The sequence below is a fragment of the Mobula hypostoma genome, chromosome 10 (genome assembly GCF_963921235.1).
Source record: "Mobula hypostoma chromosome 10, sMobHyp1.1, whole genome shotgun sequence".
NCBI classification, from domain to species: domain Eukaryota; kingdom Metazoa; phylum Chordata; class Chondrichthyes; order Myliobatiformes; family Myliobatidae; genus Mobula; species Mobula hypostoma.
Window position 1 is genome coordinate 80,799,991 of NC_086106.1, and position 20,851 is coordinate 80,820,841.

Here is a 20,851-nt window from a genome sequence, read left to right on the forward strand (position 1 = left end):
GTCATCCCCACTCCTCTGCCTTCACCCCATACCCTTTGATGCCCTGGCTAATCAAGAACCTATCTATCTCTGTCTTAAATGCACCCAATGACTTGGCCTCCACAGTCACTTGTGGCAACAAATTCCACAGATTTACCACCCTCTGACTAGAGTAATTTCTCCACATCTCAGTTCTAAATGGATGTCCTTCAATCCTGAAGTCATGCCGTCTTGTCCTAGAATCCCCTACCACAGAAAATAACTTTGCCATATCTAATCTATTCAAACCTTTTAACATTCGGAGTGTTTCTATGAGATCCCCCCTCATTGTCCTGAACTCCAGGGAATACAGCCGAAGAGCTGCCCGACGTTCCTCATACGGTAACCCTCTCATTCCTGGAATCATTCTTGTGAATCTTCTCTGAATCCTCTCCAATGTCAGTCTCTCTCTCTCTCTTTGACTATTCACAGGATGATGATGGTTCCTTTCAGTCAGTTAGTGGGGTGGTGCCCTACTCCTCAGAAAGGAACAGCGTGTGCGTGAGTGAATCTTAGGTGAGTAGGGGGTTGCACAGGTCCAGACCCACCCTCTCGACATCCCCTCCCGGATCCAGTGGCATGGTGGGGTTCAAGACGGCTGGGGGAAGTTCTGTTGCAGTGAATGGACAGACCAAGCTTCGATGCAAGGGATACCCTTTCCGCGCTTCATGGCACGTGTTTGCTAGATGGCCGTTGACCCTACGAGAGGGTTCATCCGCCCTTTGACAGGTCTTGTTTTTGTTCTGCAGGGTGTCTAGCCACCCTCCTCACCAGGCAAGCCTGGTGGGGGAGCCGGTTTAGTCGCCGACCACCCGACCATGCGACAGGTAGTACTGGGTTACTTGGTACCAGTAGCACTCAGATGAATGACCTGACCAGAATGTCAGTATATCCTTTCTAAACGAAGGAGCCCAAAACTGCACACACTCCGTGTGGTTTCACGAATGCCCTATAGAGCCTCAACATCACATCCCTGCTCTTGTATTCTGTACCTCTAGAAATGAACGCCAACATTGCATTCGCCTTCTCCACAACCGTCTCAACCTGGAGGTTAACCTTTAGGGTATCCTGCACAAGGACTCCCAAGTCCCTTTGCATCTCTAAATTTTGAATTTTCTTCCCACCTAAATAATAGTCTGCCCATTTATTTCTTTTACCGAAGTGCATGACCATACACTTTCCAACATTGTATTTCATTTGCCACTTCATTGCCCATTCCCCTAAACTATCTAAGTCTCTCTGCAGGCTCTCTGTTTCCTCAACACTACCTGCTCCTCCGTGTATCTTTGTATCATCGGCAAATTTCGTCACAAATCCATTAATACCATAATCCAAATCATTGACATACATCGTGAAAAGCAGCGGTCCCAACACCAACCCCTGTGGAACCCCTGGTAGCCAGCAGCCAGCCAGAATAAGATCTGTTTATTCCCACTCTCTGTTTTCTGCTGACCAGCCAATGCTCCACCCATGCTAGAAACTTCCCTGTAATTCCATGGGCTCTTACCTTGCTGAGCAGCCTCATGTGCGGCACCTTGTCAAAGGCCTTCTGAAAATCCAAGTACACCAGGTCTACTGCATCTCCTTTGTCTAGCCTGTTTGTAATTTCCTCAAAGAATTGCAGTAGGTTTGTCAGGCAGGATTTTCCTTTCAGGGAACCATGCTGGCTTTGACCTATCTTGTCATGTGCCTCCAGATACTCCATAATCTCATCTCTAACAATCGATTCCGACAACTTCCCAACCACCGATATCAGGCTAACAGGCCTATAGTCTCCTTTCTGCTGCCTCCCACCCTCCTTAAATAGCGGAGTAACATTTGCAATTTCCCAGTCACCCGGTACAATGCCAGAATCTATCATTTCTTGAAAGATCATCGTTAAGGCCTGTGCAATCTCTCCGGCTATTTCCTTCGGAACCTAAGGGTGCATTCCATCAGGTCCAAGAGATTTATCCACCCTCAGACTATTAAGCTTCCTGAGCACCTTCTCAGTCGTAATTTTCTCTGCACAAGCTTCACTTCCCTGACACTCTTGAATGTCCGGTATACTGCAGACGTCTTCCACTGTGAAGACTGAGGCAAAACACGCATTCAGTTTCTCTGCCATCTCTGCCTCTCTCATTACAATATCTCCAGTGTCACTTTGTATTGGTCCTATATCTACCCTCAACTCTCTATTACCCTTTATATACCAGCCTGGTCTTTTGCCTGGTCCGATTTACCTGCACCCAGACTACACCTCTCTCCTCTTCAGTGTTATAATTGAACTTGCATCTACGTCACCTACTGGCAGCTCCTTTTACACTCACATCACCCTCTGAGCGAAGAAGTTCCCCCTCAGACTCCCCTCAAGTGCAGTATTTTGCCTTTCACCCTAGACCTCTAGTTCTGGTTTAACTCAAATTGAAGGGAAAATCCTGCCAACATTCACCCTATTTATACCCTTCATAACCTAGTTACATCTCTATATGAGTTTCCATCGAACTCAATATATAAGTTTGCTGATGACACAACAATTGTAGGCCGTATCTCGGGTAATGATGAGTTTGAGTACAGAGAGGAAACTAAGAACCTTGTGGCATGGTGCGAAGACAATAACCTATCCCTCAACGTCAGCAAGATGAATGAATTGGTTGTTGACTTCAGAAGGAGTAGCGGACCACATGACCCAATTTACAACGATGGTGCACAAGTGGAACAGGTCAAAAGCTTTAAGTTCCTTGGAGTCAGAATCACAAATGACCTGACTTGGTCTAACCAAGCAGAGTCTACTGCCAAGAAGGCCCACCAATACCTTTACTTCCTGAGAAAACTAAAGAAATTTGGCCTGTCCCTTAAAGCCCTCACTAATTTTTATAGATGCACCATAGAAAGCATTCTTCTAGGGTACATCACAACCTGGTATGGAAGTTGTCCTGTCCAAGACCGAAAGAAACTGCAGAAGATTGTGAACATGGCGCAGCACATCACTTGGACTCACTTTACACCGCACGCTGTCGGAGCAGTGCTGCCAGGATAATCAAGGACACGACGAACCCAGCCAACCCACTTTTCGTCCCTTTTCCCTCCGGGAGAAGGCTCAGGAGCTTGAAGACTCGTGTGGCCAGATTTGAGAACAGCTTCTTTCCAACTGTGATAAGTCTGCTGAACGGATCCTGACCCGGATCTGGGCCGTACCCTCGAAATATTCGGACCGGCATCTTGTTTTTTTTGTACTACCTTACTTTACATTTTTCTAATTTTTCTATTTATGATTTATAATTAAAATTTTTAATATTTACTACCGATTTGTAATTCAGGGAGCGGGAAGCGCAGAATCAAGTATTGCTATGATGATTGTACGTTCTAGTATCAATTGTTTGGCGACCATAAAGTATAAAGTGTATGATCTCCCCTCATTCTTCTGTGTCCTAATCCATTCAACCGTGATACACACATCAGAATGCTCTTCATCAACTACAGTTCAGCATTCAATGATATCATCCACGAAAAACTAATCAATAGGCTTCAAGACCTTGGCTTCAATACCTCCATGTGCAGCTGGATCATTGATTTTGTCATTTGCAGATCTCAATCAGTTTTCATTGGCAAAAATATCTTCTCCACAATCACCATTAGCATAGGTGAGCCACAAGGCTGTGTGCTGAGCCATTGTTCTTCTCACTTTATACTTACGACTATGTCAAAGCACAGCCCCAATGCCACATGTCAGTGGGGGAGGGTTCCATGAACCAGTCCTCATCTGGGGATCAGAGGTGGAGGGGTCAACAACTTTAAATTCTTTGGTATTATAATTTCATAAGATCTGTCCTGAGTCCAGTATACAAGTGTCATTACAAAGAATGCACAGCAATGCCTCTACTTCCTTAGTTTTCAGGTCATATCCATTAAATATCCTTTTTCCATCATTAAGCAAAGGCTATGTGTTGAGCATGATAATGAATTTTGGCATTAGTGCTTGCCTTAAATGTAAGGTGGCTCCTCAGATATGAGATATATTCTACATTTTCCAGTGTCCCACTGTGAATCATTATTATCAGAGTGCATGTGTTGAAATTGGGGGCATGTTAGAGAAGGATCTATAAATTGCAGCTACTAAATGTAAGGTCCTTCAATAAATCAGTTGAAGGTGGCTTGGAGTGAAATCTCAATGGACATGGAAACAGCAATGTCTGGATACTCCAACTTGACACTGAAGTTGAGTGACCTTGATTCTGGATTGTAGTTGTCATAGGTTGAACAGGTTCCTACTGTATTTATTCTGAAGCTTAGTTCCATTCCCACAGGTGCAGCATTGTGGTGAGAAAAATTGGATTGGGGCAATGATGAAGCCTTGTTGGACACCTCCACTAAAATTGCCTTTATTGTAACCCATTGTTTAAGATCAGAGCAAATGTAGGATGCAGACAAAATTTTTGTGCACAGCCTGAATTTATGAACAATATTCAACACGCTTCCCAAGTACCCTCCCACCCACCAATGAAGTCAGAGACTCTAGTGAAGTTGGAAAAGGATATGAATAATAACGTGCTGATCCTTTTATTTCTTTAGAGTTATCATGCAGTGAAGATTATGTCCAATGTATTTCCAGATAGTTTGAATATGACTAATGTGATTCAATATGTAGCTCTTTGGCTTCTCAGAGGAGGTGATTGATGAGAACTCTGGCATTAACTTGCCCTGTGGCGGAAAGTAGGGAAATCCTTCTGTATTTATCAGTCATATCCTTTCTGAAGATGGTTATCAGCATCTCTAAGGTCCCTTGAAAAATGCTTCTCCTCAGATACGGACAATGAGATTGTGGACTCCTGACTGAAGTTCTTCAGTGCTGAACTATAGAGTGTTCCATTTAAAATTTTCAGTCATGTGAGTAATTCACTCATCACATTTCTCTTTCTGCAATCTGCCATGATCCAACTTTTGCACAACCTTCACTCTGTTCATTCACTACTGGAGGCTGTGCCTTTTACTGTCTAGGCATTGGCTCTTAAATTCTCTTGCTGATCATCTCCGCTTCTGAACTCCCTTATATTTTAATACTATCTTTAATCCCTAAATCTCTGACTAAGCTTTTTGTAATTTCTGATAATAATTTTGTCTTTGAGGTTGCTGTTGATTTCTGTATAATGATTCTTCTGTATTACATCTACGATTGAGTTATTGAATAACTGATGTAAATGTGATTTATTAGAGCACAATCGTTGGTAATGGTGATCATGGAACTACCTGATAGTTTAAAAAGCTCACTTAGATCACTGATGTCTTTGAAGTGAAATAATCTCACATCGCTTCCGAGTCTAGAATATATGTTACTTTCGATGGCTGATAGGTTTGGCTCTTAAAATGTCCTCTAGAATAACCTGGCCATCCATTTAGTTAACGACTATTGGGGATGGACAATAAATGCTTCCTGATTCACAAAAAATAAAGAGTAACATAGATTAAATTATCCTTATTTTTTACAAAATAGGAACATGTATATTTTTTGTGTAATATTAAATCTCTTTTTTTGTGACAGGTGATCGCCAGAAACTCTTTTATAAATTTGCACAATCCTGATATTTCTAAAGTAGAACTTTTAAAAGATGTGAGAACAACTAGGGACTTAATAATGCGCTTGTTAGCCCATGGTGTTGAACAAGATCCAGATCTTGACTGTGAGAATGATACAGAAGAAGAGATAGAAATTCAAAGCATAGACAATTTTGAGAGTGTTGGAATGTTTGCTGTTGACATAGAAGAAAAGCATTCAATTTCCAAGACAGATGGTATTATAAAAGATGAAATTCCTAACTTATTATTGGAAGGGTTGGGCAGTATTGGTGACAAAACGATTAATGACTTATCGGTTGAAAAACTGCGATACAACATTGCACGGTCTGAAAGAAGACAAAGTTTTGAAGCTTTCATAGAACTTCTGCGCAGGACATCAGAGTATGAACCTGGAAATGAACTAGTATCACTGCAGAACTGGTTTACCCTTCACAATATAAAAGAAATTGGTGCCATTAGTGGAGCCAGAAGAAGAACATCTGCAGACGGCCATATTCCACATCCCCCACAAGAGAGGAAACCAAAGGCAAAAGATTGCAGTCGTGTACGTTTTGACTTTAAAACTCTTATTTCTTCAAAGATTTCCAGCACGGTATGAAATAAGTTCTGTGTTTAACTCATCAATATTGGCACAAGATTTTTTTACTGGATACTGGTTTATTCTCATATAATACTGAAAAAACTTCACCTATTTCCTCTGAGATTAAAATTAAGTAACATTTTATATTTTAGCTATTGGTCACAGAAACAGACTGCACACTAGCTTAATGTAACAGCATAAATACTTAAGTGAGGACTTTGCAGACTAAAATTGATTACCCCATTACAACCAAATTAGAAACAGTGTCCCAAAGGACAATAAGATCCTGAACCAGAAAGTGAGCTAGAGTAAAGGAGATAAAGCAAATATAATAGATACACACAAAACGCTGGAGGACCTCAGCAGGCCAGACAGAATCTATGGAAAAAGTACATTACCTCTGCACTAGAATCCATATCTGTATAAATAAAATATATCATAAACTAAAGCTTCTTTTAAGTTTCTTAATAATTTGTCAGTCATTTGATTTGTCCACCGTTCAAAATGTATTTATATAATCTTCTAAGAAGCATGAAAAGTTGAGTTTAGATTGTTCGTAATACAAAAGTTAATCTAATTTGATGATCTTCCACTTAATACCTTGTTTAGTTTGGATATTTAGTTCAGATTTCTTTTCCTGTTACTTAGGGCAGATCTGAGATGCCCCACAGTTAAACTAATTTTAAGCTCCTCTCATGTTTTCTATACACAATTTGGATATGGTAACTATGTACTTTTAAGTTACAAAATAGCATCCTTGGCGGCAATGCATATTTGTGGAGAGGATCCCTCGAACTCCTGCGGTTGCATGGTTGCTACATAAACACACACACACACACACACACACACACACACACACACACACACACAGAACAGACTTCAACTGGGCACATGTATGGATAGGAAGCAAATTATTTTGTGAATCAGCCTGTAAAACTAATCTGATAGTTATTCAGTCATTTTATAGCTCAGTGCTCCAGCTAACATCTGATAAAGTCGCATGTTTGAAAAAGCTTCAGCATTAGAAAGGGACACTCATCATTGCTAACTGAGGACAATGATTAAGGATTTGATGCTGATTGATTGTTTCAAATGATTTCAAAAGTTGTTTCATATTAGAAAACTTTGCAGAAATTGATATGACAAGTGCTGATTCTTTTGTTTATACACATTTACAGGGATGTGGGCATCAAAGGCATAGGGAATGTCTGTTGCTCATTCACATTATTACAGTCATACAGCATGGAAACAGGCCAACTGCGTTAACCGGTGAACTAGTCCCATCTGCCTGCGTTTGCCCTATAGCCCTCAAAGCCTCTTCTACCTATCTATTTATCTACAAATCCCATTTCCAGAAAAGTTGGGATAGTTTCCAAAATACAATAAAAACAAAAATCTGTGATATGTTAATTCACGTGAACCATTATTTAACTGACAAGAGTACAAAGAAAAGATTTTCAGTAGTTTTACTGACCAACTTAATTGTATTTTGTAAACATACACAAATTTAGAATTTGATGGCTGCAACACACTCAACAAAAGTTGGGACAGAGGCATGTTTACCATTGTGTTACATCACCTTTCCTTTTAATAACACTTTTTAATCGTTTTGGAACTGAGGATACTAATTGTAGTAGATTTGCAATTGGAAATTTTGTCCATTCTTGCTTGATATAAGACTTCAGCTGCTCAACAGTCCGTGGTCTCCGTTGTCTGATTCTCCTCTTCATGATGCGCCATACATTTTCAATAGGAGATAGATCTGGACTGGCAGCAGGCCAGTCAAGCACACGCACTCTGTGTCTACAAAGCCACGCTGTTGTAGCCCGTGCAGAATGTGGTCTGGCATTGTCCTGCTGAAATAAGCATGGACGTCCTGGGAAGAGACGTCACCTTGATGGCAACATGTGTCTCTCTAAAATCTTAATATACCCCTCATAGTCATTGGTTCCTTCACATACATGCAACTCACCCATGCCGTGGGTACTGATGCTGATACCATCACAGACGCTGGCTTTTGCACCTTTCGCTGATAACAATCTGGATGGTCATTTTCATCTTTGGCACGGAGAACTCGACACCCATTTTTTCTGAAAACTAGTTGAAATGTGGACTCATCTGACCACAGCACACGGTTCCACAGTCTTTTGGTCCATCTGAGATGAGCTCGGGCCCAGAGAACTCGCCGGCATTTCTGCATAGAGTTGATGTATGGCTTCCTCCTTGCGTAATACAGTTTCAAGTTGCATTTCTGGATGCAGCGACGGACTGTGTTGAGTGACAACACAGGTGGCTATAATTGTCACAGAAGCCTGAGGGCTCGAAGATCATGCGCTTCAGCAGTGGTTTCTGACCTTGCCCTTTATGTACTGAGATGTCTCTGAATTCTCTGAATCTTTTCACAATATTATGTACTATAGATGTTGAAAGACCTAAATTCTCTGCAATCTTGCATTGAGAAATGTTCCTTTTGAACTGACTAACAATTCTCTCACAAATTTTGGCACAAAGGGGTGAGCCACAACCCATCCTTGCTTGCAAAGACTGAGCCTTTGATGGACGCTACTTTTATACCCAGTCATGATACCTCACCTGCTACCAATTAGCCTACTTAATGTGGATTCTTCCAAACAGGTGTTACTTGAATATTCTGTGCACTTTTCAATCTTATTTTAACTCTGTCCCAACTTTTGTTGAGTGTGTTGCAGCCATCAAATTCTAAATTTGTGTATATTTACAAAATACAATTAAGTTGGTCAGTAAAACTACTGAAAACCTTTTCTTTGTACTTTTGTCAGTTAAATAAAGGTTCACGTGAATTAACATATCACAGATTTTTGTTTTTATTGCATTTTGGAAAATATCCCAACTTTTCTGGAAATGGGGTTTGTAGATGTCTTAAATGTTTCTGTTATGCCTGCCTTAACCAGATAAACTCAATGCCTTCTATGCCCGCATTGAAAGGGAGAATATAATTACATCTGTGTAGATCTCTGCTGCACCTGATGACCCTGTGATCTCTGCCTCAGAGGCCGATGTTAGGCTGTCTTTAAAGAGAGTGAACCCTCGCAAAGCGAAAGGTCCTAATGGAGTACCTGGTAAGGCTTTGAAAACCTGTGCCAACCGACTAGCTGGAATATTCAAGGTCATTTTCAACCTCTCACTGCTGCTGGAGGAAGTTCCCACTTGCTTCAAAATAGCAACAATTATACCACTGCCTAAGAAGAATAACGTGAGCTACCTTAATAACTATCGCCCGGTAGCACTCACATCTACAGTGATGAAATGTTTTGAGAGGTTGGTCATGACTAGACTGAATTCCTGCCTCAGCAAGGACCTGGACCCATTGCAGTTTGTCTATTGCCACAGTAGGTCAATGGCAGATGCAATCTCAATGGCTCTTCACACGGCTTTAGACCACCTGGGCAACACAACCACCTATGTCAGGATGCTGTTCATTGACTATAGCTCAGCATTGAATACTATCATTTGCACAATCCTGACTGAGAAGTTACAGAACCTGGGCCTCTGTACCTCCCTCTGCAATTGGATCTTCGACTTCTTATTGTGGACTTCAGGAAGGGTAAGACGAAGGAACACATACCAATCCTCATAGAGAGATCAGAAGTGGAGAGAGTGAGTAGTTTCAAGTTCCTGGGTATCAAGATCTCCGAGGATCTAACCTGGTCCCAACATATTGATGCAGTTATAAAGAAGGCAAGACAGCGACTATACTTCATTAGGAGTTTGAAGAGATTTGGTATGTCAACAAAAACACTCAAAAACTTCTATAGATGTACCGTAGGGAACATTCTGTCAGGCTGCATCACTGTCTGATATGGGGAGGTGACTGCACAGAACCAAAAGAAGCTTCAGAGGGTTGTAAATTTAGTTGGCTCCATCTTGGGTACTAGCCCACAAAGTACCCAGGATATCTTCAAGGAAAGTGTCTCAGAAAGACAGCATCCATTATTAAGGGCCTCCAGCACCCAGAGCATGCCCTTTTCTCACTGTTACCATCAGGTAGGAGGTACCGAAGCCTGAAGGCACACACTCAGTGATTCAGGAACAACACCTTCCCCTCTGCCATACAATTCCTAAATGGACATTGAACACTACCTCACTTTTTTAATACATATTATTTCTGTTTTTGCACAATTTTTAATCTATGCAAAATACATATACTGTAATTGATTTATTTATTTACGTTTGTATTTTTTTCTTCTATATTATGTATTGCATTGTACTGCTGCTGTTAAGTTAACAGATTTCATGTCACATGCTGGTGATAATAAACCTGATTCTGATTCTGATATTTCCGGCAGCTCATTGGTGTAGGTTATGGAGGTGCTATTGAAGAAACCTTGGCAAATTGTTTGAATACTTTACATAGGTTGTACTCACTACACCTTGGTGGTGGGTGGAATGTATTTTTAAGGTTGAGAATTAAGTAGAAATAATGTCAGCAGCTTTGAGGTGGATGGAATCAAATTTCTAGAGTACCATGACAATAGTAATCAAATGCAGTAAGTAAATTGTTCTTGAACCTGCAGTATTAATGCAGGTGGTCCAGTTAAGTTTCTCGTTAACAATGAGCTCAAGAATGTTGATGGTGGAAAGATTGGCTTGATAATGTATCTTCAAGAATAGGTAGCTGAGTTTTCCCTTGTTGTTGATGATCATTGCCTGGTTTATGCAGTTCAAGTATTGTCCCTTTTCAGCTGCAAGACAATGGGTCAAGGACAGTGTCCTGAGGGCCTTCCACCTTCCACAACAATGTCCTACACTGAAATAATTAAGCTGCCGTCACAACCAGCCTTCTACATGCAAAGTTTTACTGCAGCCAATGGAGAGTGTTTTCCCTTGATTCCCCCTTTAATTTCAGTTTTACCATAACTTACATTTCATATTATTGGCTGAGCCTTCTGGATTACCAAACCAAGATTTTTAGAAACATAGAAAACTTACAGCACAATACAGGCCCTTCGGCCCACAAAGTTGTGCCAAACATACCCCTACCTTTGAAATTACCTAGGGTTACCCACAGCCCTCTATTTTTCTGAGCATCATGTACCTGTCCGGGAGTCTCTTAAAAGACCCTATGATATCCACCTCCATCACCGTCGCTGGCAGCCCATTCCTCACACTCACCACTCTCTGTGTAAAAAAAATTACCCCTGACATCTCCTCTGTATCTACTTCCAAGCACCTTAAAACTGTGCCGTCTTGTGCTAGCCATTTCAGCCCTGAGAAAAAGCCTCTGGCTATCCACATGATCAATGCCTCTCATCATCTTATACATCTCTATCAGGTCACCTCTCATCCTCCGTTACTCCAAGGAGAAAAGGCCGAGTTCACTCAACCTATTCTCATAAGGCATGCTCCCCAATCCAGGCAACATCCTTGTAAATCTCCTCTGCACCCTTAAAAGTTTTGCTCAATTTCATTGCAGTGCACCATGATGGGGAGAATGAGTGAGTACAGAATAGGGTTGGATGTCAAATACTGGAGTTGTTGGGTGGGGGGTGGGGGGTAGGCAGTGTGGTGACAGAATAGCTGTCTGTGGGAAAGTATTGCTGACCATGGTATTCAGAAGTAATTATTCTAATTTTTGTCGGCCGGTCATGCCCACTACCAATTTTACGTATTGTTGATGTATCCCAGCACTGTTACATTCTTGGAGCAGCTTATTTAGAGGACTAACTCCCGACTACATCTTTGGTACTACACTCAGGAGGCTGTCTAATCCCTTGGCTTTTGCTACATCTCGGACTCTCCAATTATTTCTTGGTATGACATGGAGAAAATAGAATTGCCAGAGGAGTGAGTTGTAAGATGGTAGGGATCTTAAAAGGAAATTACTTGTTTAGTATTCAGATGCTAAACCCCATTGTTTTTATGGTGTTCTTTCACCTGTCAGCCATTTTGTTGTCCACTACAATTTACAATTAAAAGCTTTAATCTCATCCATTGGTCATGAGATTGCTTACTTCTGTCTTTGCAGTCATGTGCTTCTGTGTTGCTGCCTTGCCAGCTTGGACCTCATTTCAGGTATGTGTGGCATTTCCTCCTGCACTCATCATTGAACCAGATTTGATCATAAAACTAGAGTGACAGATATGCCAGAGGTTTACAGAGAGCACAGAAGATTTTACCTCCATAAAAAGTATATGGTGCTTAGTTATACCAAAGATGTAATGGATAGATGATTCTACAACAGGTAGACTACTAAGTAGGAGGCCAGGAAGATGTATCCTTGGCTTTGATTTTTTACTCACTTGTTATGGGTTTAGTCTGGCAACAGTTTTCTCCAAAATTTCTCTAGCTTCATCAATGGTGGTGTTACTATAATAAAGCAAAATTACCCAAGATGAATCTCCAACTTCTACCAAGGCACTAGATCTCTTGTGAATCTATTATACCAAAAGGACAGGGTGTTTGCAAGATTGTGATGATAGAGACTGGCAAACATTCTATAAGGTGTGTTTTTGTGAACACAGCGATGTCAGGCTGTTGCCAGATTACTCTGACTATTTTAAGTACCGGTCCCAAGATCTTTCTCCAGCAGTTTTTGCAAATTTGACTGGACTTGAATTTAGTATCTTGGTAGAAACTGCAGGTTTGTCTTGTGATTTTTTTTTCATAGTGGTTTTGCTTCAGTTGAATAATTTCATGGACTATTTCAAAGGCCAGTCAAAGGTTTCTCCCAAGAAAATTTTGCATATGTCCTTCACTGAAGAAATTAGGGAAACTTATAGATTTTAAATTATTTAATTAACTTAATTTTATATTCCCTAGCTGCCCTGCTGGGATTTGAAGTCATGTGTTTGGATGATTAGTGTGGACCTCCATATCACTGAGATGATAATTTAATTACAGTTTCCTTTTCTACTCAGCTTTCTTGTGAACTGTGGTTTAAATTGTGACACTGATTTCGAGAAAGTGGAATCACATTCCTGCTATTGACTTCTGGTTTCACCTTTACCCTTTTGCTGGGGGAAGAATGATCTCTCTGTGAACCTTTACATTCTAGCAAGGCTTCGCAAGGTGTAAGGGGAGCTTTGGCATAATCACCAGTTGTTTTTTCCTCTTCTCCTTTGCAATTCTGGTAACTACAGATAGCATCAAATATAATCTGAATCAGAATCAGGTTTATTATCACTGGCATGTGTCATGAAAGTTGGTAACTTAGCAGCAGCAATACAATGATAATATATCACCTGATAATATAGAAAGAAAATAAAATCAACTACAGTAAGTATGTATGTATATTAAATAGATTAAAATAGTGCAAAAACATTTAATATATATTTTTGAAAAGTGAAGTAGTGTTCATGAGTTCAATGTCCATTTAATACTTGCAGTGTGCCTTTAAATACCTGAGCTAAAAAATGAGCTGCCAAGATCTTCATTGTGCCTGTTTTGCCTTATTGGTTGACAGACCTGGAACTAATGTGTTAATAAGGTGACTGATTTAAAGCTATTACAAAAATTACAGCAAAATAATGGTATCACTGTTCGAGATAATTTTGGGATATGTAGGATCAACTGCTCCTTTCCTGTTGCGAGCAGTTATTTTTACACTTTTTTCAATCTCACATAACATAATTGGGGGTCAAAACTAAATAATTCTTCCAAAGAACATTTAATATTACATCCAAAATTTAGTATGAGTTTACAAAATTCTGTCATGATTTCTACCCTGATGTTAGCCAGACACCAAGCTAGAAAATTAACCTCAAAAAGTAATGTACATCATTATCACATTCTTTACTAATCTGTTCCACAGTATAATTTTACAATGTGCTTTCAAGGGGAGTCAACACAACCGGTGAATATTAGTCTCCCTTACCTCACATAATAGAGGAGTTTTTAGACCTAGGCAGATGTCTTTCTTACAGATTTTTTAAATCTGTGAAGTAAAACCCTGTCCTTCAGCGCTCATTTCAGTTCATTATTGGCAAAAATGCTAAGTGTCAAGCACTTTTCTAAATAGTGCTTACAAACTTAACACTTTCTTAAAATAAGGTATTCTGTTAAAATGGCACCACTTGGAAAGTTACAATGGCATCACTAATGAAATATTAATATGAACAAAACATTGGTAACTTGATATATGATCTCAGAAATAAATATCACATGTAGCTTTCAGGTGATTCCATATATCAGAATGGACTTAAAATAACTGGTACCCATTTTCTTGTATTGAGAGTAATAGAGAAACTTAGAGAACAATTGTATGAGTTTAACAAAATGTTGTCCCTGAACAGTAATGAAAATATAGTTGTAATGTTATTTTTTTGCAGACCACAGCAGAACTGAAAAAAAGAGAAACTAAACATCAATCAAAGTCATCACCCAAATGAAGTTCAGAAGTTTAATAAAGGTGATAAACCTAAAATAACTACTTTTTGCTCTGTGTAAATACTGTTACTCCAGAGGGGTTTACATGGTGTCTTCAGATGTGAAACCATTTAATGGAATTTTCAATATTCCTCAGTGATTTTCTCTTTCATATAACTATCCTTTTGAAGAGAATTTCTCTCAATTCCACCTTAATCTCTTTTCCTACTGTAGCATGGTTGAGAGGGAGGGTTTGGGCTTCTCAAATACATCATGAGCAATGTAGAATATAAGTCTCCCTTACCTCATATATTTTAAGTATTTAGGGCAGGGAGTTCCCAATTTTTTTATGCCACGAAACCCTACCATTAACCAAAGGATCTGTGAACCCTGGGTTGGAAACCCCTGATCTCGGGGAATAAGGAATAAGGTAATTGGATGGGAATGCTGATTTGAAGTAGGATATTATATTGATGAACAATGGAGCTGGCTGAGTGGGCTTTGTGATCTTTTTTTAAATTTTACATTCGTTTGATGGATGCATCAAATAGGAGTTCTGTTCCTTTATGCAATTACTGTTATTCTATGCAACACATTTGCTTAAGACAGGAGTGCTGGCTGAGGTAATCCCAAAGGACTGCTATGTCCCATTGCTTTATGTCATCCGGTTAAGGGTTATCTTGGTTCAGTTTATTCAGAATTCCCTCCTATATAAAAGCATTATGTTTCTTTCCAAGGACAATTATTTCAATTCATATTGCCATAAAAAATGACGTGTTAGATGTCTACTCTTCAACTGTCTCAACTCAGAACTTTTAAGACCAGGGAGGGAGGAAACGTCGACTCAGACCATGAGAGGCCTGCGTCAGGCATTTTCATGCCTTACAAGGCACAGATTGGAAGTCTGTGTGGGGCGCCACTCCTCGCACAGACTAGAGCAATGTGTGGTTAAGTGCCTTGCTCAAGGGCACAAACGCACTGCCACAGCTGAGGCTTGAACTAGCAACCTTGAGATCACTAGACGAACGCCTTAACCACTTGGCCACATGCCCAACACCAGGCTAAGACTAGGACATAAGATAAAAAACATTGATTCATTATTTAGATACTTCTAATAACACTGAATTTTATATAAATTCAGTTTCTAAACAGTAAGAACGATATGAATGTTGAAAATAGCTAGAATGTACCATTGTGCCTATATCTTTTTTATACGCGTTGTTCATGAATCAGATATGAAGGAAAAGGCCGACCTAGTATCATTAACAACATAATGTGCTTCTTTTTCCACAGGTTTAATATCAACAGAATTTACAGCTATATTACAGAAATATAATATCAAATAAAGCTAGCCATCTCAGAGAACTATCTTTGATATTTTACTTCCTGTATTATTTTAAGCATCAGTGTTGTAAATATACAGTATTATGAGATGTTAGGGTTACAGATGTTGCCTATTCTCCTCATGATGCTACATGCCAAGACAATAGGTAAATAAGTTTTGATTTATAATTTCTGATGTGGTGGTATACCACTGACTATCACAGTAGTTAACCTTTTCATTGAGTCCTGACGAAGGGTCTCGGCCTGAAACGTCGACCGCGCCTCTTCCTATAGATGCTGCCTGGCCTGCTGCGTTCACCAGCAACTTTGATGTGTGTTGCTTGAATTTCCAGCATCTGCAGAATTCCTGTTGTTTGCTTTTCATTGGATGTTAGGTTTCATTAGCAGAATTCTAAATTATAAGAGGACAGCACCAGCAGTGTCTTATTTAATTCTGAGAAGGAATTCTCTGTGATGACTGACTAGTGCCATTCATTATCAGTTCAGATTATGTATTTTGAATCTTGTACAGACATAACAAGAATTGTAGAAGGAAATATTTTTTTGTAAACAATCAAATACTAGAGAAAGAAAGACAAGCAAGGTTCACTCAAAGCTGCATCAGGATTTCATTCAACAAAGAAATCCTTGGGTAGTTACTAAACTACTAGTAGTTACTAGTTCGAGCAATGATAAAAAGAAAGGTATTACCACCCCCTCCCCCCAGCAGATTCTCTCCACAAACACCCAAACAGTTTTGATGGTTCTAAGCATATGAAAAACATCATGATAATACCTTAGACAGTAGACAATAGACAATAGGCGCAGGAGTAGGCCATTCGGCCCTTCAAGCCAGCACCGCCATTCACTGTGATCATGGCTGATCATCCACAATCAGTACCCTGTTCCTGCCTTCTCCCTATATCCCTTCACTCTGCTATCATTAAGAGCTCTATCTAACTCTTTCTTGAAAGCATTCAGAGAATTGGCCTCCACTGCCTTCTGAGGTAGAGCATTCCACAGATTCCACCTTCTTCAGCATTCCAGAGGAATCATTTGTTCAAATCACCTAGCTTCATTTAGGATCCAAACAGAGATATGATCATCTTATTTTTGATAGGGCCAAGCATTTGAGCTGTGAATCCAGCACAGAATGCCTTACCTAACCAAACGCTTTGACCCTTTGTACTAGTTACGGCCCATGATCAAACCCTAAGAATGCCTTCATCTCTGGAATTCCATTCCATTCTTATCCACATCTGATGTTCAAAGAAAGTCCTCTCTTATGGAAGAGGTATAAGGAATGTTGTGTGCTTTCTCAGAAAGGTGTGAAATAATAGAAGGCAGGATGACTCAGGTGGTTGTAATATTACTGGGCAGTAGTATTTCATGGAGTTTTTGTGCACTGAATTTAATACCAACACCTATTCAGGTCCTCTGCAAAAAAAACCAACAAAAATTGCAAAAAAAGACATTTGAGATACTTTAAAAGATTTATACCCTTAAATTGTATCAGTGCAGCAGAGGCAACTGCCCCAGTTAATAATTAAGTCTTTTAAGAAAACAGAGTACTGACACAGCAGATTGTGGATATTTTCAAAAGAAAATGATATAATTTTTATAAACAAAATGCAAGGGAAAGAAAGTCATAGAGAGTGCTAACAGTTAAAGCTGCGACCAGTTTCCATTCAACAGGGAGGCATCGTACGCTGCATACTGAATCTTACAGAAACAACAAATACTATGGCTGCTAGGCAGGACAGAGAGGCTGTAGTGGATAGGAGAGAGCTCTACAATTCACTCTGTGGGACATAGAAGTATTTGTACTAAGTATGGGCTGAGAAGGAGTCTCTATGTACGAGGCCAGGTTTCAGTGGTGCAAGGGAGCTGTCGGGGCTCCCCACTGAAGAGCAATGAATGTCTGGGAACGTTAGCCAGCAGTGGTATCCCTTAAGCTACAAAGTAAATCTGGGGGAAAAAATTGTGTCATTATTAAGTGGCTCAAAGCCTGCTTTCTAGGCTTCTTGTATAAAAAAAACAATAGGATAACTGCCTAACACTGATTATGATCAGAATCAGGTTTATTATCACTGTCTTATATGACATTAAATTAGTTGTTTTGCATACGTTTATCAAAGCACATCAACTTTGCAGCATTTCCATCTTGTGAAAAGAAAATGCAATGATCTTTCCAGACTGAATTAAAAGGAAATGACTTTTACACATGTACAACCAGTGAAGATAAAGACCAATGCACCATGCAGAGTTCCGGTAAGATGGCAGCGTGCTCAGATGTAGTGGCTTATACAGGGCCAAAAAAATGTGTTATTGTCCTTTTTAAACATATTTGTTAGTATTGCAAGACCCTGCTGGACTTTAAGAGCTTAAGGTACTACAGGCATATCCCATCAGCGAGTTGCTCATTTGCCGAGAAACTGAGGAGCTGGACTTGCTGCAGATCAGGCTGGTGCCTTCACTGGAGAGTTAGTGCGTGAAGATGGTGTACAGTCTAGGCAAATGATCGTCTTAGTGACTTTTCTTGTGCTTGCAAGACCCTGTTAGACATTGTTGATATGGAATGTTGCAAGTCTGATTCACTGATTTATTGGTGGGTGGTGGGTGAACTGCAGGGCCTCAGTTGTAGCAATATGAGGCATCCAACTGTGGTGTTGCCTGTTTAAAGCTGCCCAGGAAGGAGGTGCTGGAGTCAGTGCGCTCCACTGGAGCACGGGGGTGAACAATTCGGTGTATGTACTGCCCTCCATTGTTCACTCAGCAGAAGACAAGCCATACTGTGTTGACAACAGACTGCTACAACATTCATAGACTCAGTGTCTTGGACTACATTTTGTTTTTGTGTGTCTGTATTTTACTAATATCTGAGACACCTTATTCCTTGTGCTGTGTATGACTGCTGGTACTGTGTTTTTCACATTGAACCTGGAATAACGCTGTTTCATTTGGCAGTATCAACGGTGTTTATATCTGGTTGAATGGCCATTAAAATTTAACTTTAAGAATTCCATCCTTCTGAGCCCTCTCTCATCCCCTTATGTTATTGTATTAAAGTGATTAAATTGAAATCTCTAATATAAAAAGGAAGATTTTAATGATTTGTCCTCCATTTTTGGTTCGTGACTCATACCGCGGGAGAAGATAGTTTGCTCTGTCATGCTCCAGACTTTGGCAACTAGAATTTCAAACACAAAGATGTATCATCTCTTAACCAAGAAGAGGGTATGTCGGAGAGATTGTAACTGTGAACTTCTTCAAGAAAAGAGACAATGCAGGCTGTGACAACCACTATTCAAAGTAAATTTATTATCAAAGTACATATATGTTGCCAGATCCTACCCTGAGATTCATTGATTTGCTGGAATTCACAGTAAATACAACAAAACACAATTGAATCAATGAAAAAACACATATAAGACAGAGATATTCACCTGCTGTCTGCCGTAAAAAATCATCACAAGGGTCATGCGCACCATCAATGACTAAATGACCATTTCTCCACATTACACTTGATTCCTTCAATCCTGGAGAAGCTATAAACCTGATCCACGCACAACTTCAAGGAAAATAATGGGCAACAGTGCCCACTAGTGGTTGTGATTTTTGGATGTCCATTATTCCCGATCCAGATCCAGATCCAGAACATCCCTCCAAGGCATTCCTTAGCCCAACCATCTTCACCTGCTTCATCTCTGACTTTCCTTCCATCCTAAGGTCAGATGTTGGAATATCTGATGATGACTGCACAATGTTCAATTTCATTCATGGCTCCTCAGTGAATGAAACTCCTAAGTTTAGATCTTGCTGGATGCAGACAACAGTTTGGCATGAGCTGATAGGGTGCAAGTAACATATATGACATAAAATTGCTGAGCAATAACCATAAGCTGTGTAATTTGTTGAGTGTGGCTGCCACTGCCATAATCAGATGCATATATGTGTCCATTGAGTCCGCATGTATGTCTTTCATGAAGACTACTACTGATAGCCCTACAGAGAACACTTTTGCTGATTTGTGCACTTGCCATCCACAAAAAATGAAATATTGTGCATGCACTTTAAAATTTTTGATAATATTTAGTCTTAAATCCACACATGATCATGAAGCACCCATCTACTTTGAGTTGTTGGGATGGATACTTGAAATAAATCTACGGTTAAGATTGTGATTATCAGGCATTGAATGACATCAAATGAAGGTTAACTTTACTGCTCTAAAAACAATAATGGGGGAACTATGAATTATCTGTGTACCAAAAAATGAAAACCAAACAAGCCATACTTGTATAAATTGTTAGGGATTATGTTACTTATTTTTTTCTTACTACAATATGAAAGGAGAATATCTACATGTGAACCAATGTAGTCATTTTAACCTTCCAACTCTTGAGTTCTTGATTTGACCGGAAAATCTTAATTTCACAAATGATGACTTCTATTCCAAATCTAAAGAAGGTGGTGGAAGTCTGGAACAGAAATAAATAAGCAGGTAACGAATCTAAATTTTACTTTACAAAGGGACTGCTTAAAAAATTAAAGCATGGCATACATGAGAATAAAAGAGAAAATTGTTAAGGCAATGAAAATTTGCAAATAAGTAAAATAATTTTGAAAAGAAGTGAAGTAAATCTGATGGGACAAGCATAATGAAGGTGATTTTCTATTTTATTTAAGTTATGTTTTGATAATTTAATACTATACCAAAATATCTTCTAGAAGATCAAGTTTGTCTTGTACCTATAATCGTCAATTTCACAGTATGTGCAAGGAGAATATTTTACATTCTAAAGTTGCTGGAAAGCTGATGGCAATCTTAGTAGCTAGTCATAGTCAATTTTCTTTATGACTTATTTAATAAATAGTATTAATAACGATAATATGTATTGACAATCATAAATTACATCCTGGAAGATTTGTGAGTCAATCATTATCCTCAATATTACACCAAGTAGACCTGTACTTTTATTTTACAGTGGATAGTTGTGTATATTCCACAACCTGACTAAAATTCCTCATCTT

The 20,851-nt window shown here is 39.5% G+C and overlaps 1 protein-coding gene across 6 annotated transcripts in view; it reads left to right on the plus strand.

Annotated features, from left to right (window-relative positions):
- The window catches only part of LOC134352985 (microtubule-associated protein futsch-like), a 111,625-nt gene extending 92,745 nt beyond the window's left edge, over positions 1-18,880 (plus strand). For 3 of the 6 annotated variants that reach the window (XM_063060715.1, XM_063060712.1, XM_063060716.1), the window contains 3 exons: positions 5,537-6,163; positions 14,458-14,537; positions 15,788-18,880. In XM_063060715.1, coding sequence (XP_062916785.1) covers positions 5,537-6,163; positions 14,458-14,517 — 687 coding nt within the window. In that variant the 3' untranslated portion in view covers positions 14,518-14,537; positions 15,788-18,880. Of the gene's footprint in view, positions 1-5,536; positions 6,164-12,155; positions 12,203-14,457; positions 14,538-15,787 lie in introns of all 6 variants that reach the window. The other 3 variants (XR_010019526.1, XM_063060714.1, XM_063060717.1) reach the window with 3 other exon arrangements.
- Positions 18,881-20,851: the final 1,971 nt, after the last annotated feature.